General features: G+C 34.0%; 1 protein-coding gene and 1 pseudogene across 5 annotated transcripts in view; one reads left to right on the top strand and one right to left on the bottom strand.

Moving 5' to 3' along the window:
- The window catches only part of GALNT13 (polypeptide N-acetylgalactosaminyltransferase 13), a 426,836-nt gene that overhangs the window by 226,883 nt on the left and 182,739 nt on the right, over window positions 1–17,214 (bottom strand). For all 5 annotated transcript variants that reach the window (XM_040972021.1, XM_040972022.1, XM_040972023.1 and 2 more), the window contains one exon: window positions 2,549–2,717. In XM_040972021.1, the coding sequence (XP_040827955.1) occupies window positions 2,549–2,717 (169 nt within the window). The remainder of the gene's footprint in view (window positions 1–2,548; window positions 2,718–17,214) is intronic.
- Window positions 14,810–15,626, top strand: LOC121150791 (annotated as a pseudogene).

The raw sequence follows: 17,214 nt of genomic DNA, 5'->3' as shown, positions 1-17,214 counted from the left end.
AAGAAACACAGACTAAAACAAACATAGTAAGTTATTCTTAAAAAATAAAATGAACGCGGTGTGTTATTTCTAGATAAAAGTAAGTTCCTAGCACATATGAGATCTCCCGTTGGGGAGAAGCCCCAACACTACTCCTATAGTGTAATTACCATATCTCACAATCACACAGAATATATTACATTTTATTTTATGCTGCAATATCACAATCACAAAATGACAACTATTTTTAAGATTCCAGGTATAGGGGGTGTATATAGAGGTCAAATTCAAATCCAAATTCACTGCACCCATGCAGATTCATTTTAAAAAAATGGAAATGGCAAACATTCCAACTACAGAGTTTATACACAAAACAAATGAACTCATTGGAGCACATATCCACCATGCTTACTGCAACACTTGTGATATAAACTAGAGCACATCTAAAGATGAGAAAGAAACTGTGATGCACACACATATTCTCAGATACAAAAATGTCCAGCCTCTATAAAAAGGAAGGAATCCAGACATTTCTATTAAATTAATGGAATCAGTTCAGCTTTCAAAGGAAACTAAAACACATGGAATAAAACATAGTAAGTTCTTTGTGTCAACACTAGCTTTCCACAAAATAAATTAAGCATTTATTTTTAACTAGTTATTTCGGAGTTACATCTTTTGAGTTTCCATATAGTTACTATTAGTCATCACTGTGACTGCTGAATGTGTATATTTTTTGGAAACAAAAAAGCATTACGAAGAAACTACATGAGCAATAACAAATTTGCAATAAAATCAGTATCAACATATTGCTACATCTCTCAAATATTATCTTGGATTGTGATTCATGTTGTGTTTTGCAATACTGGTTGTTCCCAAGCAGTCACAAAACTGAGTCATTCAGAATGACTGGAAAACACACACTAATTTCTCTAGGAATTCTGGATGATATTTCTATTTTCCTTAATAATATATGGTGCAGTTTCATACAATAATAGGATTAAAATTACTTCAATAATATCTCAGTGACTATTTATAAATTATCTGCATGCAAACAAAATAAGTACCATAAATATGTTAAGCAACAATTTTATAATAAGTAATTTGAATAGCATATGTTGGATTTACCTACAATTCATGGCTTAAACATTAAAGTACTTAATGTGTTGCAAGACTCTTAAGAAATAATATTAGCTACAACAATATACTTACTCAAGACTTTTTATAGTTCATGATTCTTCTCTAAATTAATAATTACACTGAAAATAGAAGATCTAATAAAGTAAATAAATCCTTTTAGCTGAAGCTCAATAAACTATAAAAATTAGGAAAGGTATTCACATCAAGTTATTGAACATTTATCACATTTAGTGATGTTGTAATCTCATGCAATAAAAACAAATAATTGCAACATAGTTAGCATACAAAAATGCTCAAAATATTTTGAATATTCTTATTATAAATCATTAAAATCATAAACGTGTCTACATCCCCTCAAACATTCTCACACATAGAAGCACATAGGAAACTACTGAAGTCTTATTTAATATTCAACGTTTACTCATTTTCTGGGAATCAAAAATGTTCATAGAATATAGTTAGACATGGTCTTGTTGAAAAAGATATTGCAAAAATCTAAAGTGATGTGAAAAATCATTTACTTAGTTAACAATTTTAACAGTTATCAGTCACAGGATCTCTATATACCTTTAATTTGATTTGAAATAATGCAGTAATACAAGAAAAATTGAATAGGTATGGTAATAAAATAACACATTAGAGGTAGAAAACCTTATTTTTAAATTATAATCTTACTATAAGGGTAGAAAATCATGATGTGTTAAGATAACAACTTCTGTTCATATGGGAAAGAACATGCATTCTATTGGTAAACAGTGGATTTCTAAAATCTCCCTTCATACCTTCAGAGAATAAGAGTTTGCTTTTAAGAACTAATACAGTGCTTAGATGACTATACTGCCACTAAATATTCAGACTGCTATTGAACCCATTCAAAGAAAAATAAACATATTCTCTATAGCTTAATCACATAAAAGCTGAATTACCTAATATATTTTTTTTTACAGTATCATATATAAGTGAATTTTTTTCTATCGCTTTTCTCTAATCATTCTAATGACAAACTGCAGCAAAGTTTCAGGAGCTCACAATGAAGAATTTTTAAAGAATCAAAGAACCACACAGCCAATTGGTGAATGTTATGCTAGATTAGTAAGGCATAAACTTTTCCCAAACAAACCATATGGAGGGTTCTCTTCATACAACCAAATCATTTATTAAAGCATGGTTGCTCTAGCATTAGCAAGATAATGCAAAACAAAGCAAAAATGATCCATGAATAAATGCATACTAATTATTTGTATTTCTCTATATCTTCCAAAGAAAAGAGTTGGTGTTTCTCTGCATCGATGTGCACAACAAAATCCTGTCATACCACAGGTACTCAGAATCTTGCAGTTCTAGAATTAAGGTGATCTGATTTAGCAGAAATTCTCAGATTTTTAAAACACAGGAAGTAAAATAAAGTATATAACACAAATAAACTCACCCTTCTAGTCTTACATCAGGAAGACTTCTGTTAAGAGCAATCAAATCACTGGCCATTAGGTTAAACTGATTGATTTTAAACAGCTCTTTCATTTTCTCCTGGTCATCTTTAGGAATAAGTACAGCCTTTCCCATTTCTCCTGGCCCTTCTTGGTTTCTTGAAATAACAGCTGTAAAACATACACAAGTACACAGAAACATACAAACAGATAATAATGAACTGAATAAAATAAATTTACAAATTATATTAGACTGTGCAGTGTATTTAGATGCTGCCTTAATAATATAATCAGTGAGATTTACTGTTTGCAAGCCTTGTAGCATACAAAAAGCATAATTGTTAGCTCTAAATTTTACACTGTCTTTCAAACTTAAGAATAATCTATTATCTGATAACCAGTATTTAACAACTGAGCAAACAAAGACACTGAATCTTAATAAGTTGAATATTGGAAACACGTAAAATAAATTTTGAAAATATACAAAAATAGCTTCTGTTCACATTTCGTCAAATGTTTTGAAATTTCAAATGTCTACTGGCATTACATCTTTATAACAGCAAAGGGGGTTGATGAATCTTCCACCTTTTAGCAATTTTATTGTTTGTCAAATCATTTTGAAATATGTAAGAAAAAGTTACTGAGCTGTGACGTATAGTTTAAAATGCCAAGTTGGACTGGTGCAGTAAAGTAGAACTTGACAACAACATTATGGGTTTGTCGGATCATAAAGAGAACTCCGAATCTGCATACAGGCTAATGTTCTCATCCTCTCTTTCAACTTATCATTATGCTGAAGCTCTAAACTCCATGTTTTCATATGTTTTTCTAATGTTTGGGTCTATTTCTTGTATCTTCTTATAAGCTTCACCCATCACCTAAATGTTTATTTACAACTATTTGGGGTAACTACTGAAAAATGAATTGCCTTCTCAATTTATTTTTCAGATAATTATATATGCATCACAGATTATTGCTGAAACATAACAAGTGACTTTATATCCTGAAACTGTACTGACATTATTTATTAGTTCTTATATCTTAGGTTTTTCTATATATAATCTAGTCATTTGCAAACGCTCACAATATGATTTCCTCTTCTGTAATTTGGATGCCATGTGTTACCTCTTTCTAATTGTTCTATCAGGGAACTCCAGTATTCCTATGAATAAAACCTGAAAAACTGCACATTCCTGTCTTTTTCAGATCTGAGAAACACTTCAGCTTTTCTTTTATCAATATGTAGTACCTAAGTATTGAGTCAGTATATAGTAAGTATTAAAAATAAATCCTACAAACTCTAAAATAAAATTTTAACAATTTCTAAAGAATATCATTACCTGCAGTTATATTACGCATGAGGTTTATTAACTAAAGGCATGTTTATCCAAAACCTAATTTGTGCAGAATTTTTATTATTAAAGTGCATAAAAATTTGTCAAATGTCCTTTGTTCATCTATTTTGAGATAAACAATGTCTTTCACTTTGTTTCCGAGGTGCATAGCACTCATCAATTTTTATGTTATACTATTCTTGCACATGTGCAAAGATTCCTACTTGCTCATGGTGAATAATTCTTAATAATTGTTGCAACATGCAGTTTGCTAAAATTTTATTAAAATATGTTCATCATAATTCATGCATCCATTTTTTGCTTTTTGTTGTGTAATTTTATCTGTTTGATATTAAGCATCATAGAATGCACTTAAGAAATCACTCCTCTATTTTTTTAAAATAGTTTAAGAGGGATTGATATTAATTCTTCACTACATGTTTAGTAGGATTCATGAATTAAGAAATCGGGTCCAGGATTTTACTCCTTGGAAAAGATCCCAAAATGTGAGGCAGCTTAAGAGAAAATAAACAAATGAGATTTGATCTAGCAACAAGAGACATCATTAATAAAATGAAGAGACAGAAGATAGTAGATCATATTTTTAAACTACTCAACAGTAGACTAATCTCTAGCATCATAAAATACTCCAGAAACTCAACGACAGCAAAACAAAGAGCACAGTGAAAGGACAGAACAAGAATTTTTCAAAGGCTGACATTCTAATATATGGCAGAAAAATGAAAGACTTCCCAAGTTGGGCAGTCATTAGGAAGTGCAGATAAAACCACAATTAGGTTACAACACACCTTAGTTGGAGTGGCTATCATACAAATATCAGAAGGAAAAAAAAGGCTGGTGAAGACGTGGAAAAAAATGGAAAATGGTAGCATAAACCATCCATGGTGGGAATGTAAATAAGACAAAATTATGGCACAGAGTATAGAGATGCCTCAGATGCCTGAAAATAGATCTAGCTACCACACTCCTAAGACATTATTAAACAACAACAACAAAAAAATCAGTATGGGAGAGTTTTCCATACCACCATGCTTATAGAGATCAAATCACAACAGCTAAACTATGGAATCAACCGAGATGCCCATCAATTGCTGACTGGATAAAGAACACATAGTAATTATACACTGCAGCATACTAATCAGCTATAACCACAACCACCACCACATAAACATATTCTAGAGAATGAAACTCAAAGAAAGGCCAGAGAACTAAGTGATGATAATCCGTAGACACTTTCTTCTCGAGGGGGATCAAAGTGAGAGCTATATGTACTTTTAGAGGAGAAAGAAATGATTTGGGGAACAGAAGAATGGATCTGAAGCACTGTAATCTGTTACAAAAGTCACCAGAATTATATATAAAGGCTGTAAACAATAATCAAATTGCAAGATGCCAATTTCACGTATATACATTACATTTATTTGCACTCTGTATTAGTTATCACAAAGCAGGTAAAACATATAATATTTGCTTTCCTTGGACTGGCATATTTCAGTAAGTACAATGGTCTCTATATTCAGAAAAGGCATGATTTTTGTTGTTGTGGTGGTGGTTGTGGTTATAGCTGACTAGTATGCTGTATTGGTGATTCCATTTAAACATGTACTGCCCATGCACTAGAACATTAGTAAACCTGAGTGTCAATTCTTACATTCCTCAACTGTTTTTTTTTCTTAAACAATGTTTATCAACCTTTTAAAAGATACAATGAAAGTTTATTCTGTGCTAAAAAAAATTAAACTACCAAATTTAATCAGTTAGTAGTGATTCATTGAAACAGTAAGTGATTATATATACAAAATTCATAAATTTAACAAAACTGACAACAAGGTTTTTACGCATGCTTTTATGAGAGCCATATGCTGCATTTTAATTTTTGTCTGTTATATTTCAGTAATTCGGTTTTTATGCAAAATAATTGCAAATATCAAGTCCTAACTGGACCAAGGTCAGCAGACATTACTGTTTTCCACAACGTTGTCACCAAGAAGATCATCAAGAAGGCAGCCTTTTCTACCACTTAGCTAAAATCATACACAAAATGAAGAGACCGCTGACCCACAACCCTATCTTCCATTTCCTTTTAAATTTAAAACATTTTTAATGACAAATACAAATAATACATGTTTATTTGAAAGAAAACAAGGAAGATATTTTGAAATATGATATTAAGTCAATGAAACTGAAGAGTCAACAATAATTTACACATAAACATATTCACATGTTTAAATGGAATCACCAATACAGGCTAAATTCTATCATTTCATTTGTCAATATGGTGTATTCTTATTTAATAAATTTAAAAATATATTTGGAACACTTGAGATATGTGAAATCTCAAATGCTCTCCAAATGCTGAATATGCCAATGTTGATTTATGCTGTGATTTGTTTAATAAACCTTTTTCATTGGACATTTACATGGTTTTCAACAATCTCTATTATCAATGAATATGTACTAACACTTTTCCATATGCATACATCATCTTTTCCAACTTGACTAAGAATGTGCTTTGAAAAAAAGTGGCTTAAATTTAATGGAACTGCAGAAAACCATGTTACATTATAATTATTTTTCTCTGATATCTTTGACTTTCAATATGCTATTTGTTTACAAAGAAGTCCCTTCTATCAATGATCACCAAAATAAACCTTTGTTTACCTCTAAGGACTTGAATTTAAGGCAATAATTCCCCTTCCCACCATTTATGACAATATGGCTCCTTTACTTTATCTCAGTACCCCTTTTATAACACTGTAATACAACTACATATTTATGTGTTATGACAGACAATAACTATTATACCAACCTATTTTTCCCTCCTCCTGGACACCAAGCTATGTAATATTTCCTAACCTTCCAAGTCATTAAGTTTGGTCTGTAGATACAAATGATAGGTGTCCATTGCAGGCTTGGCTGGTAAAAACATCCCAAGTGTAATTTCCCTGGCTGTATTAACTGTGAAAGCCACGAAGGCAGTATTCTAGGGGTGGGAATCCTCATACACGATAGACACATGCTTTTGAGTTGTTCTTTCTGAATAACTTGAATGAAACTATAAAACAAAAACAATCACTGTATTCTGCTCAAAAAGTGAAGATTGGTTATACTTATTAGTGTCACTTTGTTTATTCTCCAGAGAGCCCATGAGCTTCACCAACACACTAAGTCTCAATGTGGACTCAGCCCAGGCCCAAGCGCTATTCATTCAATCAGTGAATAATTAGTTTTAAAGTGGGAGGGAATAGGTAGACAATTGGGAAAAGGTTGCTGAACATACTAATTGAAATAAACAGAGGTTCTTAAGGTACTTACTTTACAGCAGCAAGTCAAACTGCCACTCAGGAGGCAGACATCTCATTTTGGAGTGTCTGATCCAATTACCGGCTACACTATGTTTCTGACCCAATTTCCTTCTAACGCAAGTGGGTAGGCAGCAGATGGTGGTCCAAATACTTGGGTTCATGCCATTCCCATGAGGTAACCAGATGGAGTTCTTGGTTGCTGGATTTGACATAGTCCAGGGGAAACCAATGTAGGACTTTGGGAAAAAAAACAATAGATGGGAGGAACTATTTCTCCTTTTGTTTCCCCTAACTCTGTAATTTTTTCTTTAAAATAATTAAGTAAATATGTTTAAAGAAATAAAACAAAATGCAGGTTCTCAAAAAGAGTTTCATCATCTAAGAGATACAGAGCATTATCTGCTATTACATTAGAAACAGAAAGATTTCAATTTGTTTTAAACACTTTGCTTTCACTATTATTTAATACTTGATTTGAGATTAATACATGTGGCTACATAATAAATATAAGTAAACTTATATGTGATAATAAAAAGCTCTAAAACTGTCACTCAACAGGAACAAACAATATCCACAGACTCTGGCCATAGTGGGATTTAATCACAAAACAAAATATGGCAAAACATGTTTCCCATCATTTCATGTTCCCCACTAGCATAACTTTATCACAGTTGTTTTTTATCGCTACCACACACTTTGTGTAGCGTCCATTGAATATATAGATATGGATATATATATATATATATGCACAGAAAGTTAAAGAAACCAACATTTAAATAAAGGACAGACACTATTAATTTATTTCAATTCTCCAAAAGCAATATTTACTAAAAACCTTGCTTGTGTAACTCTACAAATGATTATCCATATGCCTAAATATTGTCAGCTGTTAGTAACACAATCATAAGACACTCATTCTACCTTTCCTGTTCACAATTTCACTTTAAAGGACTTAAATAACTTCACAGTGTTCTTTAGATGGAATGTTACAAAGGCCAACATGTACTACAATGGATGCCCATATGCACTACAACAGATTACAAAATAGCTTTTCCAGTGATGGATACAATGTAAAGCCAATAGGTTCTGGAATATTAAAAAGAAGGCATCAGGGCTGGCGGAGTTTCTGATTAAACAAAAGCTTCTCAGTATACTTACAGGAAGGTGGAGAATAGGAATTTAAGTTTGTGATAGAAGGGATTCCTCAAAGGAATTTCATTTCAATTTAAAGATAAGAAAAACATTTAATAGCTAAACAAGGATAAGTAGCAAGGCCATTGTGTCCTTTCTAGAAAAAAAGTACTTTCTTATAATAGCATAAGTACATTTTACCTTTTCTTTCATAAGCATCCTTCTAAAATGTTTCTTATATATCCATTAAGGCAGTACTGTGCTTATATAAAGAGGTTGTTTGGCACATACAACAGACACAAATGTTTCCTGGAATACAATTTGGTCACATTTAGAAGAACTCAATAATGCTGAAATATGACATTGTCTCCTTCTACATTAAGAATGTCTATTTTAAACTACTCTAGTGAGAGCTGTAGTTTCAGCTTTCTATAAGAAATATCCTTCGCACTTCAATCCACACTGCCAAGACAAAACAAAACATATCATGCCTTAAAAGAAATTCAACAATACTTTGAAAATAAAAACACTAATTTTGGCTGCAAGACACTTGGAAAGCCTTTTGGAAAAGAGGATCTCAAGTGCAACAATGGACATTCCAAGCAAGCCATTTCTATAACACAACATTCACTATAAATTATTTCTAAGGAACATACGATATGCTGTTAGCATTCACTATATCATAGGATTAAGCAAGTTTGCAAAAATATATCCACTGAGAACCAAAAGAAAAAGAACAATTGGCTCTGTATTTTAAAAAGAATTTTAGTTGTAGTTATGGCAAATGAAGGTATAGCAAATATGTTATTATAAATTTGTTAGTATTATCACACAAACACTGAGGCAAATAGAAATATCCCTGTATATTAGGAATCTATGATGAATTAAAACAAAACTCATACTGTCTATAATTAAATGGAGTAAGTATGAACAAAGAGTGGATTGTAACAATCATCAACCATATTTAAGTTGTAAAATTAAATCTCCTTTACAGTGCCTCTGTCAGTGACACTTGTGTTGAATGACTTTGCTTTGTCTCCCTGTCTGTCTTGGTTCCGCATCCAGGCTGTTCTGTGTCCTAGAGTCTGGAACCAGGTCTCTGTGTCCAAATCAACAAGATACCCTTGCCCTTTGAATTCTGGCAGTTAAATCACCGGCAGGGTTTTAATGGGCAGCAGCAACTGAGGTTTAGGTATTTATTTTCATTAACCTCTATTTCAGGTTGTTGATATCTTTCATTCACAACAATTACATCATAGGCAGTGCACTGATGACTGATTCATTAAGGAAGAAAAATTGCAAATCTAGATTAAACAAAACAATTACCTAATCTGTGAGAAGTTGCTTATTTACAGTCCTTCTAGGCGGTAGTACTAAAACACAGTATTTGCAAAGAAAACGTTGGATCAGGCTGAAATTTAGAGGAGAAACTTAAGGTAACACAGAAGAGAGACAGCTTGAAGCATGATGCTGAACTGATCCCTGAGCTAACAAGATGGATAGCTGGTAAAGGTCTTGAACAGACTAAGAGTGACAAAAGAGGAATTTAGGTTCTCTTGAACCACATGCCTAAGAGGAATACCCAAGCGTCATTGAAGCTAACAAGGAGGGAAAGCACTGCAAGTGAGACTCTCAATAATCAGAGAGACAAAATGATACTTCCTGTAGCTTTTAATCTCTTCTTTTTCAGTTAACGCAGTTCTAGCGCAGTGGGAGAGGAACTGGGAAGCCAAAACAACAGAGATAAAGGTGATTCATGGGACAGTCAAAACAAACTTTCACCATGGATGTTACAGTTATGGCCAGACAACTTGCCAAAAATAGAAAGCAACACAAAGCAATTCATAGGAAAACATTCTTGACCATCTGGTGAGCTAATTCAATTGGACTCCTTGGATCTCTGCAGGGAAAAATATCCTCTCACAGAGGCATCTAGAGTTTGGAAAGTCATTCCTCTGGTTATAATTGTCACCAACATCATTTTTGGACTTAGAAAGTCCTCACTGATTCTCAGTAACAAAATAGTCCTGTCTCATTCCTGGGGAAATAATTTGGAGAAGTTATTTAAGTACTTGTGTAAGTATTTAGCCAAAACACTGACTAATCTCATGCCACAACAAGAAGAAGCTGACAGGATAGATGGAAATAATATGAAAATGTTGCTGTGCCATAAGTGTTAGAACAAAACCACATGAATGGTGCCTCACAGGGTTTTATGTACCTTAAACTAATAACCGATGGATATTGTCATCTCTCATAAACACAGAATGCATAGCTCCAGCAGTCAAATAAGGGAAAGTGTCTTGTTTACCAAGTAACTCATTAAAGGACTATTTGCTTTCAGTCTCTATAATTCTTGCCTTCGTGGTTAAAAGCACCCTTGTTTTAATGCTTCCATCAGATAATACAATCATAACTATTAAACTGGAAATGCAGTCTTCCCTCTGGCCATTATGAGATCCTTAAACTATCAAGGCAACTCACAAAACAAGAACTTCAATATTGGTTGAGTTGACTGATGTTATTTTTCAGTGGGAAATTAGATTTGTGTCTTGCATGGGGGTAAACAGAACTACTTCTGAAACGCAGAGGTTTCTCTGGAGCAATTTGTTTCTCCATCCAGCTGAGTAATATAATAATGAAACATAAAGGTATAGGCAGGGCCAATCAAAGGCTCATATCATGGGACCATACCACCAAGCACAGCAGAAGAATCATACTTGCAGACCATCATGAGACAATCTGAATGAATGCAACAAAAGAATGTATAGCTGTCATCTAACACCCTTGTCTAGTTACATTATGTGGGAACTGTAGCAGATACATTCTATGTTAATTAACAATTTATATTTCACATGATCATTATAAGGGTCTCAAAACACTCTCACCGGTAGAAAATTATAAGTATTAGAAAAACAAATTGTGCTGAATGCAGAAGAAGTAGCCAAGAAATCACGATGGTACATATTGGACAAGTTGACATGGTCTGTAATATCAAGAGAGCATGCTCCTGTATTGTATTTGTTGTCTTGCTCAAACAAGATCCTCAAACTCCTCTCTCAGGATGAATAAAATTGTAGCAGATGCAGATTATGCTGTGACCCCAATTTTAAGATGGTGCTGATAACTTCTGAAGCGTTTCAGGAAAACAGGAGTGGCTGCTTCACATGGGTGCAAAGAAAAGTTCATATATTCACATTCACAACCTTCAGACCACCAAATTTGTTTTGATTGTATTATGATTGTGTCTACAAATGTTACATAAAACTAGATTGACAATTCAAACATCCTATGACTGGAAACGGTATGGTCTGGATTCTTCTAGATGTCTCTGTCTCATGGCTAAAGAACTGGACTTCCATCTGAGCAGCTGCAAGGCTAGATCTGGAAGAACATGGCAACTGAAGTGTGTAAAGTGAGCGTGGCAGATGTTTCTGTCCAAGAACTGAGGCCAGCAACGAGAACAGAAAATAATAGTGAGAACTGAAAAGAAGTGCTAAGTTATTAGTGGCTGAAAATGCCTAGGAAGCCAGTAATCTAAAACTATATATCAATAGGGCTACTGCACTACTTGTGACAGTAAACCTTTAGTTTTCATCTATGCACATGAATTAGATTTTTTTTATCATCCTTAGTATATCTTTAGTAATATCCTTAGTATGGGAATGTGTGCTCACAGAATGAAAGTCCATGACTGATGCATGTTCCAAATATTACATATCTTTGAACTATAATTAACTGCAGGTTAGCTTTTGTGAAATGCCATCCCTACACTTTTTACACATTATCTAATAAGAACATTCAAGCTTGCTAATGTTTTGGATTCTGTTTGAAAAAATTACGAAAAGAACATCACTTTATGAGATTATGACAATGGACAGGATTTTTGGATCCCTTCCATAACAGATAGACATATTTCATCTGGAAAAGAACAGATGCTAAGAAGATAAAAGAAGTAGGGTATCGTAAATTTTAAATGTGCTCCCCTTAAACGTACTTGCCAGATTTTTCTTTCTCAAGATATGCTGCAGGAGACTAAAATGTATGAAATATACTAGTGGCCAATCTGGATTAACACTGGGTATGACAAACAGGATAAAGCAATATGAATATGAAACCCAAAAGACAAAAAGAAAGAACATTCAGTCCCTTGGTCTCGCCTTGCAGAATAACCCAAAACCAAAGGCTACAAGTCTATCAGGTGACCTTCTACACGAAGCTATTTTCTGTACGTAACTGCATCCCTACTTCCATCGTCTGATGATCTCAGATTAGGAAGGATTTACCTTAAGAGGAAAAAACCCAAAGTGCATCCATTCATTGTGTCAACGCTACAGAGGCCACTTTAAAAACCCATAGCATTTTATTTGCCTCATCGGTTTGTTCAAAGCAGGCCACTTCCTGCTATTAAAATAGTCCCAAAAGGTTTGAGGGAGCTGTAATGGATTCCTCACTTAAATTATTCAATCTATAGTTAAATCACAATAATTTAAACTTAAACTCACGTTTGTTTCGAATTGTATATTAGTTTACTGTGTAATATATTTTCCTGAAAGTCTCCAACTTTTTTAGTAATATCCTTCAATAAACTATAAAAATAGTCATATAAACCTATAAAATATTTTGTCTATGCATTAATGATTAATGTAAATATTATGGAAGCAAAAAATAAATTGTAAAGTAAAAAGCGAAGTGTTTTATTTTATAAAGACCAAATATCTTCTTTATCCACTTCCAGGATTCATCTTACAAATTCTTGGGATGCATACAACACACTTTAAAATCATTGCTTTAATTACATTTCATTTTATGACACAGTTTCATAGGCTCTAGGATTCCCCCAACCCCTCCCCGTGCCCTCCCTCCCCATGATGGATTCCTCCACCTTGTTGCAGTAGTACAATTCAAATGCAGTCATGATTCTTTCATTGCAAGCATATAGCATGCATAGAGTCCAACATCTTATTGTCCAGATAAATTCAACGGTTTCTTGGAGAGACCATCTCTGGTCTGAAAGCAGAGCTGGCAGAATATCATCCCTACCAATTAAAAGCCACAACATAACATCAACAACAATTTACAACATTATGGAGTTAATTAACATGGTATTGAGTGACCAATATGTTAGAAAATGCAAGTTGTTAACCACATCCTGTGAGTACTTCATTGACATTTCTATAGATGATTACATAACTTTCTTCTTTACTCAAGATACTGTATTGTCACATTATATTTTTGCTTTACAGTTGCCTTAAAATGTGGTGATCATTTCTTGATTCTTCCTATTGATGCATCTTAATGGGGAATCAGAAAGGAAAGAAAATCACTAGATGGAAATTCTCATATTCAAAAATGTGGAAAAGATCCAAATGACACACAGTCTTTGCTATTTTTCTCATATTCACACTGTCATTTTTCATGAAAAATAGTATGCTAAAGTATGGTATATAGTTTTCTGAGATTGGTAAGCAGAACTGAGAGAAATATCAAAACTGAATATAGTAATTGGGAAATACAGAATATGAAGCAAAGTACAGTCATGAAAATCAATTTGTTATAATTTCATATTAATCAGAATATAATTTGTGAAGTACTATTAAGTGTTAAGGATTTACAGCACTAGAAACATCATGAGCCTAATAAATGTAAGTTTGCATTTCAGAAGAATCATCAATGACTATAAGAGGAAATTTACACTTCATCAATAAAGTCATAAATATGTAACGATATAAATCTTCAATTTGGATATCAACAGGCATAGATTTACTCTGCTCTACAAGTTACTCAATTGTTGCATCTGACATTTTTCAGAAGCCCCAGGAAAAACCTCAGGATGTCAAAATATAAAAACACACATATATGTAATAGGCACTAAAATGTGAAATACAACACAGTGACTATTACACTTTCATGGTAAAAATTTCCATTGCAAAAAAAAAATCCAATGTTCTACCTAAAAATCAAGTATCTAATCGCTACCTGCCTCCTACCGTCATGCCTTATGTTTATGTTTTAGGCATTCCAAAATCTTATTTACCATCTGTATAAACCAGCTGCTTACCTGTGCATTTAGTCACAGTTATGAGTCACACTGCCCAATATTAATTTAAACATAAATCATTAATTTAAACTGAGTTTTGAACTAAGCCTTGCTTTTATAAGGAAATTTTTTTATTACATCACAACATCGAGAAAATATCGTGGGTGTTGTTTCATCTTTGCTTGGTACAGAATAAATTGGAAACAAATATAAAATAATATGGTGCTCCTAGTTTGAGCATAACAAGTTTAACTGTACAAGGGTCAGTGTGATATAATTTCCCCCTAGGAAATACAAATTATGAGCTCATCATTGCTAATTAAAAACTCTCACGGCAGCCAGCATGTTCCCTCGCCAGCACAGGGTGCCAGGGGCAGGGTTCGATCAACAAAGTTCGCAGGTCTCCTGCAGGGTCACCCCTTCACCAAGGCAATGGCTTCCAAATTCCTACCAGCAGTCATCTTCAGGCTGCCCGGCTTGGGTTAGGGTACTGTGTGCCAGATGATCGCCCAGAACTTTGGCCTGCAGCATCTCTCCAGCGGCCACTTCTTGTGGGAGAACTCAAGGCCAGCACGGAAGTTGATGATATGGCTAAGCAATACCCAGAGAAAGGCCATTTGGTCTCAGATAACATCATCACACGCCTGAGGCTCTTGGAACCGGGATGCAGGAGTGGCCAGCACTGGCTTCTGGACGGTTTTCCGAAAATACTAGTACAGGCTGAAGCTCTAGACAAAATTTGTGACCTGGATCTAGTGATCACTTCGAACATTCCATTTGAGACCTTGAAAGATCGGCTCAGCCGTGGTTGGATTCACCCTGCCAGCAGAAAAGCGTATAACATGGACTTCAACCCACCTCATGTGCATGGATTTGATGACATCACTGGGAACCATTAATCCAACAAGAGGATGATAAACCTGAAGCAGTTGCTGCCTGACTAAAATGGTATAAGGACGTTGCGAAGACGGTCACTGAGCTATACAAGAGCCGAGGAGCGCTCCAACAGTTTTCAGGAACAGGGACTAATAAAATCTGGCCTTATGTTTTCATGCTTTGCTCAAACAAGATCACACCTATTCAATCAAGATGGGCATACCGAGCTTGCTCAGTGGAAGAACCAGGAAGATGTGGTCATTCAATTGTGTGTGTAGTATTGGTGTTGTGTTCAAGTTTGAAGCTATCTGCGATAGCTTGCAGCATCTTTTCTAGTTTACATGGTGAAGTGAAAGGAAAACTGATTGAGTAGAAAGAGCTCACAACGTGGCCCTCCTGTCTTTGAAGTGTGTCCTTCCACATGTGGCCAGCCCTTCCCAAGGAAGCAAGTGTAGGCTGGCATTGAAGCTGTGTATAACCTGAGCTCCACCTGATTCCTGACAGCTGTGTTGTTGCCACAGCAGCCTTCTTTTACCCACCATGGCAGTAATCCCTGTTTTTTCCCATACCCCATAGCTGTTGAACCACATATGTGACGTGTCCCAGGCTTTGTTTCAGGTAGAGCAGCATATGCTGTCCTAGTGACAACGCAATTGAAACTGTTGCTCTCAGTGGGTGATTCTCTGTGTGTGTCCACAAGTTATTTTCCCAATAAGAGTGATTCCTTCTCTGCACCCATTCTCCAAAGCATCTTTGCTTTTTAGAACTTTTGGATTAAAAAAAAAACCTCTCAAAATCTTATCATGGTTCCTTGTTCTTTTTTCAATCAGTGTGGAATATTGAGTGTCACCACTTCTTTGTTCTGACAAATGCTAAGGACTTAGCAAAATATTTTATACCATTTTTACTGTGATTTATCTTACTTCCCTAGTATTTTCTTTTTTAAGTGTATTATGGTATTATATGAAATAGTATGAAGTTATATTTTCTTGGAGATTACACATTTTCTGTCTGCATATAAATAAATATCTAAGTCCTCTGAAGGTTGAGTGTCATGCACTACCTATTCCAACTCAACTCAATTCAACTCAACAAACATTTACTATTTTTCATGTATCTGACCCTACTACAGTTCTTGGGGATATGTCACCGAAGAAAACATACTCCTGAATTTCACACTTGTTAGCACAGTGTAATTCTGCAACTCTGCTTCACCAACAAAAATCTTCACTGTGTTTTACATCATCTCTTATCACTAGTACCACTAGAAAATTTTAAAGGAAAAGTATCAATCTTGTTAGTGCTCAGCAAAAACATTAATAAAAACAGGTCTTCTTTCTTCAGAGTTCAGGTGCCACATATTTTTGTAAACATGTTATAATGCAGATAAACTTAAAACTGCCTAACAAGTGTGTGAATTGAGCACTATTTTTCATCATTCTCATTTGTTGGTAGAGACACATAAATGCATGATTTCCAGTAAAAGCTAAGACTTAATCAAATCCAGGCATCTTAACCTTGGGGCTTATGTTATTTCCTACCAAATGAACTGCATCAGTCAAAATCTCTCCAGAAAGGATTATGTAGCACTCATTTTAATGAAGTTACATTAATTAGCTGTTTAGATAATTAACTCTCTAGTTGAAATTATTCTATGTATTTAAAATCAATTTAATGGTATCAAACTCTATAGACAAATTCTAACAACAAAGTATTTAACACTTTATAAACCAATTAAATTAATCTCATGTTGATTTAAAATATATTTTAGTTCTGAACAATTTAATCTTCACATTAAAATCAGAGAATTCAGATATAAAAATAAATTGTCTACTCAAGTGAAATATAAATTATTTAGAGTACATATCTCACTATACACTAACATCACAACATTTCTGAGTTATTACAACTCTTAAGTGGCTAATACATAACAATATTTTATCCACAAAATTGACTTGAAT

Source organism: Ochotona curzoniae, unplaced genomic scaffold (genome assembly GCF_017591425.1).
Source record: "Ochotona curzoniae isolate NIBS_2020 unplaced genomic scaffold, NIBS_Ocur_1.0 contig_2210, whole genome shotgun sequence".
In the NCBI taxonomy this organism is placed as follows: Eukaryota; Metazoa; Chordata; class Mammalia; order Lagomorpha; family Ochotonidae; genus Ochotona; species Ochotona curzoniae.
The sequence above is the reverse complement of the archived record's forward strand: the minus strand, read 5'-3'. Positions and strand labels throughout refer to the sequence as shown.